Raw genomic sequence first — 22,023 nt, 5'->3', positions numbered from 1 at the left:
GCTAGAATGGATTTACTTGAATAGCAAACCTTCATCCAGAGACAATTGAAGTCTTTTTTTATGTGTCTTGTGCCAGGCACAGGAGTGTTTGTAATTTGATGTCCAACTGAAGAGCTGTGTATTCTTTTATGTAAAAAAAGACCTTAGTGAGGCATACATTCTGGATGCTTTCACTTGAGCTTTTGGAGTTAAATCCTTCAGTAAATGAATTCTTGGAAATCACTTCAGAGTTCCTGTGTAAATTTGTTCCGTGGAGCAACACAAAAGGTTATGCTGACCTTAGCTAATGTGTAGCTTGGTGATTAATGAGAGTGATGGATGTTGATGTATCTGTAGGGTATTCGTCAGGTGTGAATTCAAAGATCAGGGCAAGAAAAAGATGCATTAAGCATGGCTGAAAAAAATTTGTATTCCCTGCTTCTTGCATATACAAAAACATCATCCCTTTGACTCAAAACAGCAGTGAATGTGATGCTTGATGAATTACAAGAGATAATAAGCAGAAGTGTGTGCTTGAAGGACAAGGGTCACATATAGTGTTTTGACTGCTAATTAAATAATGTTTAGGCTTAACAGGTAGTATGGAATAGGGAAACATGGTAAATTGCCTGCAATGTTTCATATAGTTTTTATGTAGTCTAATCTTATTTAAAATGATGTGTTTTTACAGCCCAGAAGACTTTAAAGCATAGAAGAGTAAAGCATTTTGGATATGAGTTTCGCTATGATAACAATAATGTTGATAAAGACAAACCATTACCTGGAGGTGAGAACTTTCCTATTAAACTGTGCTTATTTTGCACTGATGTTTGAACCATTATATAGAGCCTTTAAGCCTTGCTGAGTAATGGCTGTGAGAGTCTGGTTAAAGGACAGCCTTTGCTGTATCTTAAGCACACAGAAAAGTGCTTTTGAATTTCAAGATTCATTCCAAATTATTGTTAGTGCTTTAAGCTTGTTGTCCAGTCACTTGGAGCCAGAGGTTACTGCCCTTTGTTGAGCTCTGGTCAAATAAGGCTTCTGGGTTTGTAATTGTCATTCCTTTTTAGCTTTTTGTTCCATAAAACAATTATGTGTTACAAATTGCTTATTAATTTATCTGGGGGTTGTGACGTATGTTGCTGTATATATTTATCTCGACCAGTTTGAAACTTGCTGGATGCACACTGAAATAAAATTTCCTTTGCTCTGAAAGCAATTTAGTAAAGGTTTCAATAACTCATATTGGGAGTTGAAAGCTGTGAGTCAGAGCAAAGCAAGTGAGTCATCTTATAGACTTAGATTTAAAAATAGCAAAATAGGAGAGTTAAATTCCTGTAAAACTTGAAGGTGTTTAAGGTGGTGCATGTGTACTGGGGTAGATGTAGCATGCAACAGAAGGATTCTGGTTATCTGAAGATTTTAACTGTGAAGCTATATCATTGTAAGAGGATTGATATGTGAATTGTTTTCTAGTCTCACAGACTATCTTGTGTGTCAGAAAAGCATAAATACTTCTTGGGAGAAAACAAGAATAAAAATCAGTAGATTCATGGAAGGGATAGCAGTAGCATGTTTATTGGTGTTACCTTCAGCAGAATTTTTCAATCAAGTCCTCAGGTAAAATAGCAAACCAAAGCTTCAGTGGAGGACTATGCCTTCCATTCCTGTTTCAAGACCAGCTTAACTTCAGCAGATTTTTTTGTGATATTTAATCTAATTCAGTAACAGATTTCCAGGGAATAAATTTTTTCAAGAGCTCTCTGCACAACTGACTCTGCATAATAATTTTGCTCCTTGACTGCAACTTTTTTATTGTAATTGGTAAAAACCTTCCCTCTGATTTGATGTGGTTTTATTTATGTGTAGAGATCCTACAGTTTGCATTTGTAAGGAGTAATCTGTTTCTGAATGCAGAGGCCTTGGAAGAGTGGCCTTTGTAATTTCAAGACCTTCAAAAATATTGGACTTGAAGAGTAGGCCCCAAGTTCTGATGTGTGTGTTAGCAGCAGATGCAGAATAATCATCATTAAGGATGGACTTGCATGTATATGAAGCTACTTCTATGTATTTTCCTAGTTATATTTATTGTAAAAAGCTGTCCTGTCTTGTTTACAGTTCTCTTTCTATAACTAGGTCTTCCTGAAATTTGCAGCCCATTCTTGGAGAAGTGCTTAAAGCAGGGATATATCAAACATAAACCTGATCAACTGACTGTAAATCAGTATGAACCTGGACAAGGTAAGTTAATTTGTCCCTCAAAAATGTTGAACCCTTTATTTTATATAGTAGTTTAACCCTGGTAAGTAACTAAACACCATGCAGCTGCTTGCTCCCTCCCCTCACTGAGGTAGAGGAGAGAATTGGAAGATAAAAGTGAGGAATACTCATGGCTTGAGATCAGGACAGTTTAGTAAGTTTAAAAAACAAGGCAAACAAAACAAAGGAAGACGAGTGATGCAAAAGGAAAAAATCCTCAGCTACTGGCCAATCAGTGTTTAGTCCCTGAGTAATGACATCCATGGTAAACTTCACCCTTTGTGTTATTACTGATCACGATGTCATATGATCATATGGAATATTCTCTTGGTCACATGGGGTCATTTGTCCCAGCTGTGTGCCCTCCCAGCTTCTTGTGCACCCCCAGCTGACTTGCTGGTGAGGGAGCATGAGAACCATAAAAGACCTTGAAGCTGTGTAAGCACTGCTTAGAAAGAGGTAAAACATCCCTGTATTACCTGCACTGTTTTCATCACAAATCCAAAGTATAGCACTCTACAGGCGCCTGTGGAGCAGATGAGCTACATAACAGCCAAACCAGTACAACTTCACAAAAAAGCAGTAGAGTGTAGCATCTGACTGTGGAATGGTGTAGGAACAGGTCAAAATCAAGCACCTGGTGGCTTGATTTTGACCCTTCAAGGGTCGTGCTATCGAAGCATGAGGGTCTGGAGGTTTCTGAGGTTTGAATGGTGTAGGGCAGGTGTTTTTATAGAATAGAGTGTAGGTTTTAGGATTTTGGTACAGGGGGGTCTAATGGAGGCAAGATGGAGGATTCAGGCCCGACCTCGTGGCTTTTCTCCTTCTTCTTGTCATCCATCTTCTCTGTGATGTGTGCATTTTAGATTGGTTCATGCTAAAGGTGCACTGTTTAATAAAGGTGATGGGTATTGGAGAAAAATTGTAAATATCATATACGTAATTATCAGTATAAGAATGTGCGACCGCCCTAAAGGGAGGGAGAGTGCTTGTGGCTGCCTTGCTGGTCAGATCTCGGCTGGGCAGAACAAAAACCTTAGAGATAAGCTTTAATAAACAACCTGAAGACTGAACTATAGAGGAGTCCAGACTCGTCTGTTCAACGCGGGTTGCCTGCGAACTGTCCTACGCGAACCAACCTACGCATGTCCGACAGAGACACACAGCCAATCGGACATGCACTGGTTTCTGCACATGGGAACTTAGATTTAGAAGTGCAGTTTTTGATATCACTGTTACAGAAAATGGTGGTGTTTGAGTCCAAAGCCATGATTTAAAAAATAACTATAAAAAGATAGAGGCATAAATAGTCATATTTGGTCTTCTAGTTAAGTGGGTTTTTTTTTACTCCAAACTTGTGTTGCTTCCTGTAATTTCTTCTCCAAGAAATGGAGACTCTCCTGCTGTTAGTACATACGATATAATGTTAGTGCATGTGATATATGGAGTCTTAAGTATGAAGTAAGCAGTGTTCCCTTATCCTAGCAGTAAGGAATTACTGTATTTTTATATTTTTTTCCAAACTGGAGACTACTGAAGAAAAACAAGCTTCTAATCACACTTCTAGGGAACAAATCACGTGCTGTACTTTTTGCTAAGCTTAGTCATCAAGGTTAAGTATCTGGCTTGCTTTCCAGGGTGAGTATCTCATTTGTCCTTAGCTTTACTCTCAGAATTAATGTCTGGCAGCTATTACAGTGTCTGCTGAACAGGGGTCTGAAAAGCTGATCCTATTTGTTTGTGTATCTGACAATCTGCTAAATTGATACAGTTTTGTACTTCTAGCTGGGACATCTGAGGAAATTAGTTAGGATTGTAGATTTCTATCAAGAGTGGAAGCAGGTTTTTTTGAAAAATCAAACAAAAACCAATCCCAAGGAAAAAATACCCTTTCTAAAGTGCAAATCATTAGGATATAAATGAGCAGAGAGTGCAGTCAGATTAATACTGCCTGCATCTTGGTTTTGAGCCGTTTTTTTCACTGGAAATTATACTTGAAATTTTAGAAAGTCACTTATGAGTATCTAAGCTGGAGAGGCCACACATAAGATAGAATAAATAAGGTGTGTGGGTCAGTGTGGTCTTCGTTGAATTACTGGTGGCAGTGTGGAGAGCTGTCAGTTTTCTCCTGCTGCTCAGTGAATTGCACAGACTTCAGTGTGCCTCTTGAAGCAGAGGCTCAGTGCTTTGTACCGAGGCAAAATTGTGAGCCGTAGCAAACAGGTGTCTATCTGTCCTTGGTTTTCAAGTCTCACCAATTTTTCTGTCAGAATAAATGTTGGTCTCATAAAATGCTTGTTCTATTTTTGCTGCAACTAATGGAATTCAGAATATTTACATCTGGATGTAAAATCTGCTGTATAATAAGGGTGCTTTATAGAGCTGACTGACACTTCAGAAAAAATTGTCTTCAACTGATAAATTCTGTACAGAGCCCAAAATGAACTTGGGTAGAATTTTTAATAAACAAATAAAACTGTTTCAGTTTGGGTGGTATAGGAATGACTGCCTGCCTTGGCCTGCAGTGGATCAGAGGAAGGTGCAGTTGCAGCTCTCCCAAGCTGTCTGCTGTTCTCCCTTGCTCACTGCTGACTGCCGTTCCCCACCATGTGGTGAGATCTTGCTGTGGCATGCACACTGCTGTTGGCATTAAAATGTGTGACACAAGCTGCAGGGATTGGCAGTTTCTTTCCAATTAGCAGATATGGAAGAAAAATCTAAACAAACCTTTAAAAATGACTGTCCTTTTGGCAATTCTCAGTTATGTCTGTGTACTCAAACACACACTAACAGATGTATTACCCAGGGGTTAGCCTAGCAGTGGTGTTGCTTTGCCTAGGAAGTGCAAAGCAGAGGCAGACTTCATCCTAACAGTGCCTGCCTCTGAGGTAGCAGGTCCTAATGCTGCAGCTGAAATTCTTAATGCAGTCATTTGCTTAGGAAATAGAGAGATCTAAAATTACTCCTCTGTGAAGGGAGTGAGGAAGAAATATATTATCATGGATGAACTAAAGCCCAAAAGCACCATAGGTAACCTAACTGTTGCTGCTAAGGGCTAAACTGTCTGCAAAGAGAGCCAAGTGCTCAAGCTTCTCTCTGCATCAGGGAGTCATCCAGGAATGAGCAAGGCCTTGGAGTAACCTGAACTATCTTCTAGGTAGTTCTACTGCTTATACAAGGCACTTAGGTTAATTGTGTCCATCTAATCTGGGTGTAAGACTATTGCCCCAAATTGGAAGGCAGTTCCCTTGTTTATGGTAAGTTTTGTTTGTTCAACAATACATCCCAGTTTTCCATATGGACAGCCATAGAAATAGAGTAATGGAGATAGCACTCCATTACTGTTGTTGTTATTATTATAATTTTTGTATTCACTTTTTTGTTGTTTGTTTGTTTGTTTGTTTTTAACAGGAATCCCCCCTCATACTGATACACATTCTGCTTTTGAAGATGAAATAATCTCTCTCAGTTTGGGAGCTGAGGTAAACTTGATGTTTGCATGTGGTCTGATGCTTTACTGAGAAGTTCCATTTTCATATTAATAATTTGATTTTCCATGGTGTCTGTTCACATTCATCCGAACTTAATATCAAGTATGAAAGGTGGTGTGATATGCTAATTAAATAAGTAGCTGCAATATGATGTTGCCACTAGAAGATTGATTGATACAATGATTGAAAGATCATTGATACAATGATTTTTAAATCTTGGCATTCAGGTCTCCATTGACCTTCCTTCATCTTTATTTCATGCTTTAATTTCATATATTCTGCCTTAGTACTGCAGCCCTGGGCTTTCTTATCCTTTCTATTCCAGTGAATTGGCTGACTCTGGCACAGATGCTCTCTTACTTCATTGATGTAACACCATTGCAGCATACCTCAGCATACCTGAGACCTTGATGGTCTCAGAGATGGCCAAAAGCACAGTGATTTTAATCACATGAAAAATACAAATCTTTCTGGGAAGTGGTCTGCATGGAGCATTTTGAAGCTGTAAAAGGTTGGAGTGTGTACATTTCAACCAGGGACACAGCCAGACTTGGACCATTTCTAGATATTTCAGGCACAGGCATTGGATTACAGCCTGTTAGGTTTCTCACAAATTTCAGTGCCTTTTCCTAATGGACCATAAATACACTTTTCAGGTGCAGGCAGTCAAAACACAGATGTAGTTAAACAAGCCAATGGCCCATGAAATGCTCTTTTGTTTATAGTTTTTCTTTCTACTTCTTCTACAAATTTTTATGATTGCTTTGTGGTTTTGTACACTTAGCTCTTCATCTGATATTAAAATGAAATTATCAGTTGCAGTAATTGTGATTTACCTATTTTAGGAGTGAAGCCCCCTTCTCTATTCCCATTAAATCTTACCAGAGGCAAAATTTATACACTCTATTAATGAATAATTGGACTTACACATACAGCATCAACATTTGGTGTCTTTCTCTTCTCTTTTTTTTTCTCACGGTAAGGTGTTTTTTCCTACCTGAATACATCAGGCTGCAATGTGGTGGAAAACATGCATAAAGCCATATGTCTTGTCCTTTCTTTGTTCTCTGCAACAGTAAATGCACACATTTAAATAAAAAGTGCCATAAAGAAATAACCTTGCAACCCAGCTGGTTCTGTATTCTATTTTGGAAATTGGCAGACACTTCAGAGGAAAAAAAGGAAGTAGAATGCCTCATTATACTGAGTAATGGAAAGAGCATTTCTTTCAATTGCTTATATGCTTGTCCCTCCAGGATCTGAGTTAGACAGATTGTGATAATTAATAAATACAATAAATGCTTTGGCTTATGAAAAAGAAGTCTGGCAGGACAGAGGACTCAACACTAAGACCCTCCTAGCCTGGTGACTTAGTTATCACCGCAGATTCTCAAACTTTTTGTATCATCTTCACATGCCCACAGAACTGTTTAGGTTGGATGGAATCTCTTAAGGTCATGTAGCCCAAGCTCTTCCTTAAGTAGGGTCAGGTTGTCCAAGACTCTGTCTGGTTGTGTTTTGAATGTTTATGCAGATGGAGACTGCAGCACCTCTGTAGGCAATATTTTGTAGTATTTGACTTCTGTCACAGTAAAAATCCTAACTGTTTCTTTGTGTTCTGATGGAATTGCATGGGATTTAAATTTTGTCCATTGTTTCTTGTCCTGTTGATGTACATTGTTAGGAAGAATCTGGCTCCTTCTTCATTCCTTCCTGTCATTTATTTACACACATTAATAAGAGCCATCTTCCTTGACCCTTAGCCATCCCTTGTCCAGGCTGGTCAGTCTCAACTCTCTCAGCATCCTGTTATGTAAAAATATTCCTTAATAATCTTTATGGCCCTGCCCTGGACTTGCTTCAATAAGTCCATGGTGTTCTTGTAGTGGGAAGCCCAGTCCAGTTCCACTGCTGGACAGAGTACACAAGATACCCTCTCACCAGGGCTGATCAGTGAGGAAGGATCATCTCCTCTTACCAGCTGAGTGCTCTTCCTAATGTAACCCAGGATGCTGTTGAATTTTTTTTTCCAAGAGTACATTTGTGGCTCATGTTCAGTTTCTTGTCACCAGGATCTCAAGGTCATTTTTGGCAGAGCTGCTTTCTAGCTCATCAGTTGCCAGTGTGTAAAAATACATGGAATAATTACTGACCAGGTGCAGGACTTGGCACTTCTGTTTGTAGAACTTCATGAGGTTCCTGTTGGCAGCAGTTGTCCAGCCTGTCCAGATCCTTCTGAATGGTGGCACAACCATCGGATATCAGCCACTTCTAGTTTTATTTTATCTGCAAATGTGCTGAATGTGTGCTCTGTCCCATCATCCAGGTCACTAGCCCTGGTATCAATCCCAAGGGCAGCCCACTAGTGATATTTAATTTGTTTTTGCAAATCTGATTTATGTTGAAAAAGGAATAGTTATTGGCATGTATATTTATTTTAAATATAAATAATCTTGCGAAATAAAGGCATGATTCTTCACAACGCTGCATTTGTCTTGCATCAGATAATCTACAGCAATCCAGGTTCTTAAGCCTGTATGAAATGAGGTGGAAATGTAGGTGTGAGATCCTTTCCTATCTCAGTCTCATGAAGCAACTTTATCAAGGGGCACAGAGTGGCCAGGTGGTGGCCCTGGTCGGTGCAATCCATCGTGTTTTGAGGAGTTTCCATTTTGGATTCAACTTGTTTTGAAGGAGGAAAATCTCATTATTGCTTTGCACTTCTGCCTAGCTTATAAAAACCACTGAATAGTTAGAACCCAAAGCAGTGTGAGGTGATTTGTCTTGTCCTATAATACTTCAGGAAAAGTGGGGGTCTCAGGCTAATCTTTCCTGTTTATAACTCATTTCTGTGCTATCTCCTGGGAAACTGCAGAATAAAATGAGACTTTTAGAGTGTCCTGTGGGCTTGTAATTGCATTTTATAAATCACCACATTCACCCTGTCTTTATATCAGTTGATACACTGAAGTTATAAATGAATATCAGTTTCAATGCTCTGTCATTGAATGCAGCTTTTTTTTATTCAGAAATTGTCATACTAGGAAAGTCAAGGCAATGTGGTAAATTTAGGTGAACAGTCTTTTATTAAACTTAATGGCAAATCCTGTTCTGTATCCATAAATTTGAACAAAGTACTGCAAAACAGGGATTGGTCCTTTCTGTTGAGAATTTTGGTTTTATTTCAGTTAGGTGTTATTTTCAGTGCCTCCATTTGGTGTCTCTAAAGATATGCAGTTTTACAGTATTTCATCAGAAGCCTGGCCAGGTTTGCAGCTGTCTCAAAAGAATCCTAATTTTAACCTGTGTTGAATTTCTTTTTGTACGTTTGCCGCAGGAGCTTGATCAATATTGAGATTTCTTTTTTTCCAGTTTTCCTAATTTGCCATTTTATATGCTGCTGTGTAAGCCTTGATTCATTAAAATTTTAGAAATACAGAGTTAGCATTTCTATTAAGAGCTAAGTAGTACTATGAACATACCCAACCCATAGAAGAGTTCTCCCTTCCTGGCTGCAGATCTTACTCCCAATCTAAAGTTACCAACACTCTGTAGTCCCTCCTCATCAGCTCTGCCCTGCTGTGTCTGAGGCTGCTGTGGGACACCCACTGTGTCAGACAGCAAAGCACCGTCACAGTTTACTCCAAAGGGATGTTGGTTTGGCACAATATCCTGATTTATGTTGCTGTGTCCCATTTTCCTAAGATGCAGCCCCCAGGCTTGTCATTCTCTTCTTCTTCTCCTTAGCTCTGTTTTTCCTTGCCTTACTCTGCTTCCTGTGCTTTCAGCTGGAAAAAGGCTTGTACAAACACAGAACTGCTGTGATGCTCTGTCTAGGCCCTGACCTAATGACTGAGGAAGGAAAGCTTTAGGGATATCAGCCAGATTTGTGGCTCTGGGTTAAAGAGCGGGCCTTGTGTACAGATCATCCTTGACCTCTGCCTAGCTTCTGTTCATCTGAACACATTCATCATCTCTTAGCCTGTGGATCTTAAGTACTTTGATCTATAAAGAAAACGTGTGAGTCTCTTAAAGTCTTGAAAGCAGAGCAATGTTTCAAAGAAAAGCTTCACCAGACCTTTTGAACAACCTTTGAGTATGGTCATTCTAGAACTGATAGAATGAGGTATGCTGCTTCTACTCATCTCTGTCTGATAATTGACCCTTTTTCTGGCACTTTTGCTTCTTACCTGTTGATCTATTTCCAATCTGTCTTGGCTAACAAACAGAAACCTGGGGCTGGTATAGCAGCAGCTGTTTCTGTAATAGCTGAGAGATTTTATGAGAAGCCTTTAGGAAGTCTAGACTGTACCCAGCCTTTGACAGTTAGCAGCTGTTTTGTGTCTTGCATGAGTTTTAATAAGATAGACAGGCACTAGGTATTGCTGTGTGATCCAGTGCGTGCTCTGCTTATCTTGGTTAATTGCTAATTCAGTTTAATTTGCTGTTTACATATATATTGCTTTATTTTTCTTGTAAGGGAAGGCAGAAAGCATCTTACCTATTTAAAGAATTACTATGGAAGTGGCTATACCAAAGTTTTTATCTCTGTGTTGGCAGGATGATGGTAGTGGGTGCAATAGTAGCAATAGTCATCACTACTTAAAAAGAGATTGTATTGGCAGGATCAAATTGTCTCTGAACCCAAATGGAAGATACTAATTTTAATCACTACAACCTAATACTGAGTTTAGAAGTTTGTTCAGATGAGGTAGGATTCCTAAAGCTCAGTAATGTGCTTTTCCAGTCTGTAAGACAGGAGCAACTCAAGAAACATGTCTTACAGTCATGGATTTTATTGGTTCTTGAAGAATGGCAACTTGCAGTGGTTTTAGCTGGAAATCCAAATGGACATAATTTATAATTGTATGCCAAGTTTAGTTGGTTTGTCCCATTTAAAGTGGTATTTCACTTTTGAAAACTAATGAGAAGCCCCTCCAAGTGGAAGGTGTGCTGAGCACTGCAAGTTAAATGCATCAAGCTTCATGAATCTGTCTCTTCTGTTTGCATTTGCTTTTTATAGATATGTCCTGTGTGTTTGTTTCTGTCCATGTCATGCCATGGTTGACTGTCACTGAGCTTGGATGAGATACAAGAACCACCAAAATCAAGGGAAAACTTCCTTTGATGTAATTGAACATTGAAATATGCCCTCTGAGATAAGCAACAAAGCCTGCAGCCCCTTTGTGGGAATACTTATAGCAGCCTAACTGCCTCTTTTGGGAAAGGTGAAACATTCTGTTCTGAGTTTTTATTTCTGTGCTGGACGTGTCTTCTGCATTTGCATAAAGATTCTGTTCACAGATACCAACATATACTGCTGATGTTTCCACCTGATGAGTTATTTTAAGCCTTGAAAGAATCCTGAAAGCCCAGCTTTCATGTAAACTGTTTGGAGGGAACCTGTCCTGCAGTAAAAAAACTCCTTGGTTGTTGATAGGCTAACTCCTGTTTTAACCAAGAGTAACGAGAGCAAGGCACCTACTGTGTGCAATTAATGTAGATGAGCATTTGTTTCCCAAGTGCTGTAGGAATCTGCTAACCAATTTCAATTTGCATTGATATGGCACAAGAAGAGCATTCTGGTTTGGTCAGAATTACCCCCAGAACAATGATTTGGTAGCATTATTTCTCTAGAAGCTGTATGGCAGTAATTTGTGAAGAAACAGGACAGCAGTGTGGAGATGTTGCTTTCTCTCGTATCTCCTCAGCTACTTGGGAAGAACAAAATCAAAGCTAAGCTATGACAGAGCCATATTTCAAAGCTTTGTATGTAAAAATATTATTTTTTGCTTCTCTTTCAAATTGGTGAGACATTACAGTTTCCATCTGCCTCTTTGTCTGAGGCTGGGTATTTACTGTGAGTGGGCCAATACCAGGTAAATAACTCTGAAAAGGTTGGTCTCCTGTCTCCCTTCTGTTAGATTTGTACCAGCCTGCCTTTCTCTCCACAGAAGGAGGAAACTATCATACCCCATACCTTTCCATAAAGCTGTTCCCCACTATGCAAAGCCCAGGAGCTCCTACTTCAGTGCTGAGGAGGGAAGGCACCCTGTGGTTTTGATTGCTGAATGTGCAGAATGTGCTGTGACTTGCTGAGCTATTTCTCCTGGGTCTGCTAGAGCGGGAAGTTGCTTTACTCCATTCTCTGTAATGGTTTTGTTTCCTGTTCATGGTCCATTATTTTGGCTACTGAGGGGGAAGGCAGAGCTGTGGCTTTTCCTGGTTCTTACCAGTTTGCTTTCTTCACAGTCAGTTGGTTGTTCTTTTTAGCATCCTGTATTTTGTTTGAGCTGTTTAGTGTTGAGAAAGGCTTGTGGGAAGAATGTTCTCTTTGTCTCCTGAACTCCTCTGGGCAGTGTATCCAAAGTGAATGTGGAAAGAGAGATACAAGAAACGGCAATTAGGAAGAATTTGAAAATGAAATCCATTCAATATCACATAGAAAAATACATTGAGATGCTATAAGAAATATCATATGGTTCCAGTTATTTTTTTGTGATTGTGAGAGAACGCTTACTGTGACTGAAATGCTTTCTAAAATGTTTGCAGTCTGCAGTAGGGCTTGAGATTTTCTAATTGGGGTCATAACTGCTAAGTAATGAAGGAAAGCTTCTGCTTAATTCCTTTACCAACTTGATTCTGTTTTAACAGAACTTGCTGTCTCCAGGCTATTTGCTGTTTTTGTAGTGTGCTTATTTTGTATGCTGAGGCAGCACCATTTCATTTTCAATTCTCAGACGTCTGGCTGTTAAGGCGCTACTGTGACACACAAATACAGATACTGAATTTTTCAGTGGAAGCAAATGTACTCTCTAAAAAGTGTCTTGCTATTCCATAGCTATTGATACATATTTCTAATTGTTTTTCATGTTGTAGGAAAAATGTAGATAGGTAACAATCTTGGCAAAACATTGTATTACAGTATACAGTACTACTCATTTTAAATTAAAACCTTTTTTTTTTTTTCTCTTTTGCACTTCATGCCTTCTATGTATCCTTCACTATGGTAGTGAATCATTCTTCCGTGGTGGTGAGATGAATTAACTGTTTAAATACAAAGTTTCTATTTATTCCAGTGGAAAAAAAAATTTATTGTAATAAAAGAAAAGAAGCATTAGATAGGAGACCATTAAAAGCAGTATGGTTAACAGGTTGAGAGCGGGGATTTTCCCCCTCTACTCTGCTCTCATGAGACCCCTCTTGGAGTTCTGCATCCAGCTCTGGGGCTGCCAAACTAAGCAGGAAAAGGACCTTTTGCAGACAGTTTAGAGGGGGATTATGAAATTGCTAAGAGAGCTGGAGCTTCTGCTGTGAAGACAGGGTGAGAAAGTTGGGATTGTTCAACCTAAAGAAGAGAGGATTGAGGAATTTTCCAGTACTTAAAAAGGGCCTACAGAAAAGTTGGACAGGGATTCCTTATCGGGGAGTGTAGTGACCAAATGTAAAGTAATGGTTTGAAATGGTTTGAATGCTTTGAAGTGGAGTAAGGGATACTGAAAGGGGGGAGATTCAGATGAGATATTAGGGGAAAAATTCTTTACCATGAGGCTGGTGAGACATTGTGAGTTGTGAATGCCCCATTGGTATGGTTGAACCCATGGAAGGGTTCAAGGCCATGCTGGATGGTGCTTTGAGCTGGTGTAGAGGAATGTGTCCCTGCCCCTGGCAGGGGATTTAGAGCTAGATGCTCTTGAAGGTCACTTCCAAACCAAGCTATTCTATGATTCTGTGAAAACTAACAGAGCATATGAATTTACATTTCAACTGGTATTTTTACAGCTGAAATTGTTTTTGATTCAGGTTTTGAGTTGTCATTCTTGAAATATAGTTAATTTTTTTAATAGAAACCTCTGTGTTGCTTTTCAGTAGTTACTAATTTCTTCATTTTTTTAAAGGATTTTTTGTTTTATCAAGAGGTTCATCAGTGGAAGTTACTTTAGTTCCCCATGTTATTTTTAGGAGGTCAGTACTTGCTGTGTGAAATGGAATCCTGGTGTCTGCTACCAGTTAACAGCAAACAGGCTGAAGTGGTGCATTAAAAAGTTATCTTTAGCTGTTGCATTTCAGCTGTACTTCAGTTTTGGAATTCAATAAGAAAATCCAATTTCATTAGCTGTTCATGTCATCTCTATTGTCATAGGAGCCTATTTTAGGACTGTGGCAAATTTCATGTAGAAATGCCTAGTCAGTCAATAATAATAATCACAAGTAGCCTGTAAGCAAAGAAACAAGCTTAACTTGTTGAGCTCCTGCTGTGGTGTATTGTCTCTCTTGACTTTGGACAGGAATTTGTAATAGCAATAAGTGGTAGCACATGGGGTTTGAAGTCTGTCTGCATTTATACTGTCTTTACAAATCTGAGTATTTTGCATGCTGTAATGTTCTGTTTCTGTTTTTCTTACCAGTTATGTTTGAGAGGGCTTTCTCGACAGAGCTCTTGTTGCGTTAGAGTTAAACTTTTGCTGAGGAGCTGGCAGTTTTGAGCAGTTAAAGTGTGCTGGAGCTGTCAGGCCTGTGATGCTGATACACTTGGCAGAATGATTCTGTCAGTGGGAGAGTTGTGCCCTTAGCAGAGAAGCAAGCAGGCAGGCAGCCTATTAGTGCTGCCCAGAGGCTGTGCAGGGAAAACCCTGGTCTGTTTGCTGGGGCAGCAGAGGAATGGTTGGAGGAAACCAAGGCTGATGGTGCAGCAGAAAGCAGAAAAGTGGACATTTCCCAGTTCCTTGGGAAGTGTTTTTGTTCTTCCTGCCCTTCCTGTTACTGCCTGCGTGTGTTCATGCAGTCGGTTGTAAATGCAGGGCCAGATGTTGAGGCCCTGGTTAGAGCCCTTTTGTGTAACTTTGGCTGCATTATGAGAAGACAGTCATTGTGCTAATGAAGCAGATAGAGGGAATGACAGAAGAAAGAGATGACGTTGTTTATGATGAAAATCAGCAGTGTTGGAATACTTCCTATCCAAATTTCAGAATGTGTTTTCCCTGTTCTAAAATAACATGTATATGTCAGATGTGTGGGAGCTCTGTGGGGTGAAATGTAGCAGTTGAATAATTGATGAAACAATTTTCTTCTTCTAAATTTATTTTAAAGAAGTGCCTTTGTGTCATGCAGTGTCTTGAATTATGCCTTATGGCCACTGAAGACAACGTTAACTAAGAAAATGGCTTTCATTGGCTTTCATTAGTTCTTTGGGTTTTGTTTGGGTTTTTTTGGTTTGGTTTTTTTTTTTGGGTGGGGGGGGAGGGTTGAAGGTTATATGCTTTTGATTGCTAAGGAACGAAGTTTCTTAATGTATGTAAGCAATTTCTTTAAATTCATACCCAGATCTTTGCTCCTCAGTAGATTTCCCTTTTACAGTGAAGATGTAGAGGATTAGGAAACAGGCCATATGGTAGTTTCTATAGCAATAGATGAAAAACCATGTCTTGTCAGCCCTTATGAGATATGATGCAAGAACTAGTTTGGGAAGGCCCTGTTTGCATATTTTGTATTCTTGCAGTTCTCTTTTATTGTAGTGATCTCTGGGACAGCTGTTATATGGAGGTATGAGAAGGACTAGCTGACCTGTTTCAGACTATGAGGGCATAAATTAATTATTTCATCCCTTTGAATTACAGGTATTCAGCACCACACTGTTTCCGTGCTACTTTCTCAGTATATAGGGGCCAAGATTTTAGTGATGATAATAGTGCAGGGAGAGGTTTTAATTAAAGCAGAACTCTTTTAAACAGAGTTGAATCATCTGCTGAATCCATACATGGATACCTTATGAAATAACTTGTAGTCAATGGTATTTAGTCCAGGATTAAGACTGAAATTGTAGTGTTTATGAGTAGGTGTGTACCTGTGCACTGCATGCCTGAGCTCCTCTGTAATCAATGGGGATTGAGTCAGTCCCTCCTATGGGGTAATTCAGCTTGTGCTGGGTTAGACATCTCTTGTTTCATTTCATAGGTTTCATGGGTTTTTAATGGGTTGTTTTAAAATCTAAGGCCAAATGTTTTTAAAATCTAAGGCCAAATGTATATCTTAATCTTGAACTGATTTGCCTATTTCCACCCTAGCCTTAAAGTAAGCCTGAATTCCTTTACTGCAGCACTGCAAGCAGAAAGCTGAGACCTTCAGAGGAGAGTAAGGTTTCATGAACAATCCCAGTGTTTGTAGAGAGTGAGGGAAGATGGTTTTCCACATTGTAGGATAATGAACATGCAGCATGTTTTACCCATGCCTTGAAATACACTGAACCTGCAAGGACTTGGGCTATTTTAGAAGAGCTGGTGGGTCTGTGGTATGAGTCTACACTTTGAATGTAAATATTTCAGGTCTTCTTTTCTATACATTACACTTACCTGTCAGGTATTATTCCATGTTTGGCATTATTACTCAGGCAAAGCCTGGTTTTTGCAGTATCAATTATTGTTTATATAGCATGGAGGCTTTATTCATTGTTCCTCACACTGCTTCTGCTGTAGCAAACTTGCAATTAAAGCCTGTAAAGGTTGACGACAGGATGATAAATGTACACATAGCGTGGAATGGATGTAAAATTATAGTTGAAGGGAGTCCTGGTATGTGTATTTGCAACCTCAGTAACGTGAGAATTGTGTATTTCCACAGATATTGGTAAGCAATCAATGGTTTAGAAAGGTGAGGGGTGCTTTTTGAATGCTGACATGTTCCCCTGTCTACTTAGATATTGAAAAAATCTTGGACTTTTCTAAATGTGTGGAAGAATTACAGATACGCCACAGCATCATATAGACCATGTGCTACCATACACATCCATTTAGGATCCTCTAAATATCCTAAATATTAGGATCCTCTAAATATCATACTTGCATATAAATTTGTGCTTATTATAGAACAGCCATGTCTGTGTTTAAGGACTTGTTCAGTGGTTTCTTGGTGGACATTTGGTACAGTATTAGACATGAAAATAAGGATTATTTGCTTTCAGGACATAGAGTTGCACATTAAGTGCAAGTCTGAGGAGATGTAATTGAGGACACAGAACTGCTTTCTTAAGATGTCTGGGCTTTACATCTTAACAGACTGGGCCCTCTGGAGGCCATCAGGGTCAGGATGTGTAGGAGACCTCTTGTGCTCTTCCATTGAGCTGTACTTTATTAGAAAGCAAGAGATGCAAAACCTTAGAAATTTCCTTTCATTTGCAAAGGGAGATTAATGAATTGGTGCATTTCAGTCACATTCTGCCCTGGTATAGTTGGATGCAATTCCCTGTATGTCAGTGTAGTAGCACCCATGGATGTGTGAGGGAAGATGTATGACTGAAAAAATGGGAAAATACTGCAGAGGAGGCTAAGTCAGTAAAAGAAATTAAATGAAGACTAACAGCATTAGCCTCTTGCTTTCTGTGTACTAAGAGTTTAAGCTAAGAGTGAGGGAGGCAGTTTATTAAAGGATGAAGATGAAATGTTCTTGTTGGGAACTTGACTGACTCTCTTACTCTGGATTCACAAAAGGAGATCAAGGTTTTATGCTTGGGTTAGGTAGCACTTCCCAGAAAGGAGACATTTATACCTGTTGGGGAAGAGAGAGGGGGGAACAGTGGTAATGCAACTATTGCCTTTTACTGTAGGGATTGAAAGCCTTTTATATATGAGTCTAATATACAACATGGAGTTTTAACACAGATAATTATCTGGGAAGGTACAAAGACCACAGGTAATGTCCTGACATACAAAAGAAACTTGATACTTTTAGAGCAGTAGGAACTGACATGTTTAAAGGCTTTTGAAACAAGGAGTCAGCTTGAGCAGAAGTTTGTGGGATGGTGCCATAAGTACCACCAGCATCCCAACCTCTTCCAGGGCTGGGCAGAGCAGCCACCTTGCTGGACATCACAAGGAGCTGGCATCCAGCTTAGTGAGGTGACTGATAATTTGTAATGACTTGGTATTGGTGAACCTCCAGAGATGAATCCCTGGGTACCAAAGGAGAGTGGTGTATATTCCTACTAGCTGTGACAGTGCCTGCAGAGGATTAGAAGCTCCTCCATCCAACTGTGGTTAGCTTGAAAATTACAATAGTTTTTTTCTTCTTCTGCACTACATGAATCTTTTAGAGAGAGGTAAGACAATATAGGAATTTATATCATGGAGTCAGTGGCATACAGAATAACTAGCAGAGATACTGGTGGATGCATTCAACTCCATGGGCATACCAAGAAAATCGTAACAAGGTGAGACTTCAGGTATAAAAGAATGAAGTGCTGTCCATATATTGAAATATTTTTTAAACACTTATATGCTAGAGTTTGATCAAGAGAAAGAAATTCATAGATACTTAAAATGACACAGAGAATTCAGGAAGATAGTAACATGTTGCATAGATGGAAAATTGAATACAACTTTTGAAGAAAGAAAGCCTAGGAAGTATATTAAGCATCTGAGTAACATCATCATAGTGCCTAAGTGGATAAATAAGTTTAGCAAGAGATGGTATGCTTTGGTATAGATTTGATATGGGAGAGGCCTGCACATGTGTTGTGAGATTTTTGAGAAAGGCAGTACTGAAATAGTTACCGTCACGATTGTCAATGCGGCACTCTTTTTCTGAAGTATGGCCAGAGTATGTACATGAGACATGATGTAAATATCTGCATATATTACATAAGGTAAATTTCCTATGGTGTGGATTATTCAGGAAAGATAATCCTAATTGCTTTCCTTTGAAAATTCAGCATTTTTTGAATCACGAATTTTGGAATTTAGCATGGCTTTTGCAGTGAAAGGTGCTGTATGTTACCAATTAATCGCCTTGGTCCTCTGTGAGCCAGCAGGCTCTTGTCTCTGCATAGAGCCCCACTGTGTTGTTCAAGCTCTGTGTGTGGGCTTTAAATCTCTCAGCTGTCTTTGAAGTAGACATTCTTTTTCATCTGTTTTACATGTGGGAAACTGTTATGTAGGCTGATAATCTGTCTTTGCTCTCTGAAAATTCAGTAAATAATGTCAGAGACTTGAGAAGCATTCCACATTGTACTTTTTTTAGCTTTAGAGTATGTTTCGTCTAAGGTAGTCTATTATTATCAAATACAAATTGCATCAGAGACAAAGCTTAGAAAAATAATTGTCAATCCCCACTGTAGCTGTGAATTTCTTATTGGCATTGTCTTTACAGCTCTGTTACATTATTTCTGTTTGCCCTTTGAATGTTTGCTTGTTTGATAGATCAGTCATTCACCTTCATCCTCCTACTCTTTCATGAAGTACAGTGCCACTGCACTGAAAGGTGGCACAGACTTCTGCACCCTGAGGTGTTAAGAAAAAGATACTTTGTTCCCTTCTTATGTTGGATTATTTTCTGATTTTTGCACTTTGCCATACTTTATGCCACAAGGAACAGTGTTGTTCATGATGTGCATGTCTCTTTGCTTTGATGTTTAGCCATCCTTGAAAGCTGTCTGCTGGTTCATGTGCTCCCTTGTCATTAACATTCTCTCTTAAATAACTTGGCATCATGACAAGTTATTTACAACCACAAGAAGATATTAGCTGTTTGTTTCTTTTAATTTTTTTTTGCTATATTCAGAGACTCAATTTTTCCATAGTAGAAGGAAAAATGGTAAAACTTATAGAGCATCCACTGTTTTTATTTTTTGATTGTAATCCTTGGATGATACACCATGAGCTAGCTATAAATTTGATCTTTATTGACTCTGTCATCTAAGAGAAAAAAGAAGATAGGTAAAAACAAAAATAATAATTGGAAGTAGCTCCTGTAGAGCAAAGCTGTCATGAAGCAGATTGATTCAGCAGTGGCAAAGTTGCTTTATTGATTGTAAGTCCTTAGTAAATTAAAAAGAGGAGCAAATGCGTTAATCTTCTGTGTGTGTGTGTGTGTGTTTGACAGTGACAATTGAGAATGCTCTGCCAGGATAAAGACACATAGAGGAGTGTGGGAATGTTATCTACTTCAGTCAGTAGCAGGCTTGCCAGAGATAAGAATAGGGTTCTTCAGAAATCCTTCTGGGTTGAATGTTCTTTATTGTGCTGTAAACAAAGGATAGAAGAAGTACTCCTGCTTAGTTTTTTAAGCGTTTAGGTGCAATTAATCTAGGTAAAGGAATGAAGCATAGGAATTATAATAATTTTCTTCAGGTGTTACTTAGATTTTATTCTCTGTCTCAATTCCAATGTAAAATTTGTTGGTAATAGATCAGTGCAAAACCTTAATATATTCTAGCTTAGGACCTCAATCTCCTTCATAAGAAAAGTCAGTTTTGGATTTGGATTTTTGACTCTTAATTACTGCTGATTACTTTTTGTCATTGTTCATTTGCAAGTAAATTAATCCTTTATTTATATTTTCCTTCCCAAATCATCACAGCTTCTCATAAGGATGAAATTCAGTTAGATGGGGAGCAGCTACACAAAGTGACATTATAGTAGAGAAGCTTTCCCTTCCCAGAAAAGCAGGAACAGAGCTGGGATTCTGTTATGGTGAGGACTAGATGTCACCAAGAAAAATTCTTGCTTTTCAGCCTCTGCACCATCAGAAATTTTGTTTCATGTATTTCTTGTTGGGTTAGTGTAATTGAAATTCAGCCAGGAGAGCATGCTCTTCTTTATTTTACTGCCATTTCTGCCTGAAAATCCAGCTGCTGGGGATAGTTTTGTGGCCTCTCATTTCAAACGTGTCACCTGCCTCTAGAGCACTCTGAACCTCTGTTGTTTTGGATGCACAGTTTACAGGACAGGGTTTGAGGAGCATCTCCTGTGAAGAGACTCTGGTGCCACACAGATGGTGGGGGAAAAGGAATTGGAGATGAATGAGGTAAAACAGCAGAGAAGGCAGCGAGCTGGAGATACTGTTGTTTCCCATTACTTCGTATGGAGTCACCAGCCTGGCATGCTGAAGTGAAAGGGAACAAGGTCCTCTTGGGCCCTGGAGGGAGATGGGAAGTGGAAATGCAGGGGACCCATTAAAGGTCTCCTCACTGATTAATGGATAAAGTACAGTCTTTTAATTTCATCTTCAAGAATAGAGCTTTGTAGTTACTACTGACTCAGAAAGAGGACCAGTAGGGTAATGGCATTCCTTCCAGGAAGGAATCTAGACATTCTTGTGTTCAGTTTATTATGCTATACTGCTGAAGAACCTGGACTCTATCTTGTTCCCTCACTCCTGTCCCCAGCAGCAGTGAGCCAGAGAGGCATAAGACAGACTGAGGTATCATCTCACCCATTTCATCCTACCACTTCATTCCCCATATCTTCTCTTTTCATGCTTTTTCTTTCTTTACTTCTTGCTGGTCCTGATTAGTTATCTTCTGATTTATTTGCCTTACCAGATAGCTGCATCTTTTTGTAGAGACTTGCTGCTATTGTGCTTTACAGGACAGCATCCCCATCAGATTTTTGAAGTCCACTGTATTTTCTCCTTTCTCACCCCATGCTTCTTTGAGGTTTCCTAGAAGAAATTGCAAAGTCCAAAGGAAGGAGTACAGTAGCGAGTGGCTGCCATTCATCTATCTGTGCAGCTGTTGAAATGTTTCATGATCATTCATCAGAGCTTAAAGTTGTGCTTTATTACTCTTCCCTGATATCTCTCTACCCCTTTCAACCCCACTGTTTGTCACCCTTGTCACTTTTTGCCTTAGACAGCCCAGCAGGAGAATCTGTGTCACTCTGAGTGTTAGTAGAGCATAAATAATTTTTTTCCTAAAAATGTGAATGCCACTGTGCTTTGCTTCAGTGTGCACAACATTAAATAGTAATTTTTGTTAGTGGCAATTTGTAGTGTTTAAGAGTCTTGCTTATTCAGTCTCTGTCTTGCTGGTTTTTTGTGCTGAATGACTGATTGTTGCACCACTGTTTTTCTTTGTGAAACACATCTGTACGCAGAAGGAGAACTGCCTAATTTGTTTCAATCTGGCATGCTGGAGTAAGTCTGCTTTTAAATTGTATACTTAATAGGTTACAAATCAGATGGCAGCATTTTCATGGTGCTAATTCTCCAGTGTACCAGGAACTGCTGACTTGAATAGGTTTTGACCACTTTTCCTTTTCAGTAAGTCTTCTGTAACTCATTTGGCTTGCTTAAATGACCTGCTCCTTATTTTCCACAGCAAGAGTTTCTCTCATTTGGGAAATGTAAAAGGATAACATTCCTAGCCCAAGCAGAAGCAAAATGTACCACTGCCATCTGGGCTGTGAAATTGGAATAAAGCTGAAAGCGTTACCTCAGTATATTGCCATGGCTGGAAGCCAGATGACAGATAATAGAAGGATGGTCTGGTGGTTGGCATGTTAGGCAGGATCTTGGGATGTGC

General features: G+C 39.2%; 1 protein-coding gene across 2 annotated transcripts in view; it reads left to right on the top strand.

Annotated features, from left to right (window-relative positions):
• The window catches only part of ALKBH8 (alkB homolog 8, tRNA methyltransferase), a 51,128-nt gene that overhangs the window by 7,555 nt on the left and 21,550 nt on the right, over window positions 1-22,023 (top strand). For both annotated transcript variants that reach the window (XM_050980963.1, XM_050980956.1), the window contains exons 6-8: window positions 671-766; window positions 2,116-2,220; window positions 5,650-5,720. In XM_050980963.1, the coding sequence (XP_050836920.1) occupies window positions 671-766; window positions 2,116-2,220; window positions 5,650-5,720 (272 nt within the window). The remainder of the gene's footprint in view (window positions 1-670; window positions 767-2,115; window positions 2,221-5,649; window positions 5,721-22,023) is intronic.

This window comes from Serinus canaria, chromosome 1 (assembly GCF_022539315.1).
Source record: "Serinus canaria isolate serCan28SL12 chromosome 1, serCan2020, whole genome shotgun sequence".
NCBI classification, from domain to species: Eukaryota; Metazoa; Chordata; class Aves; order Passeriformes; family Fringillidae; genus Serinus; species Serinus canaria.
The sequence above is the reverse complement of the archived record's forward strand: the minus strand, read 5'-3'. Positions and strand labels throughout refer to the sequence as shown.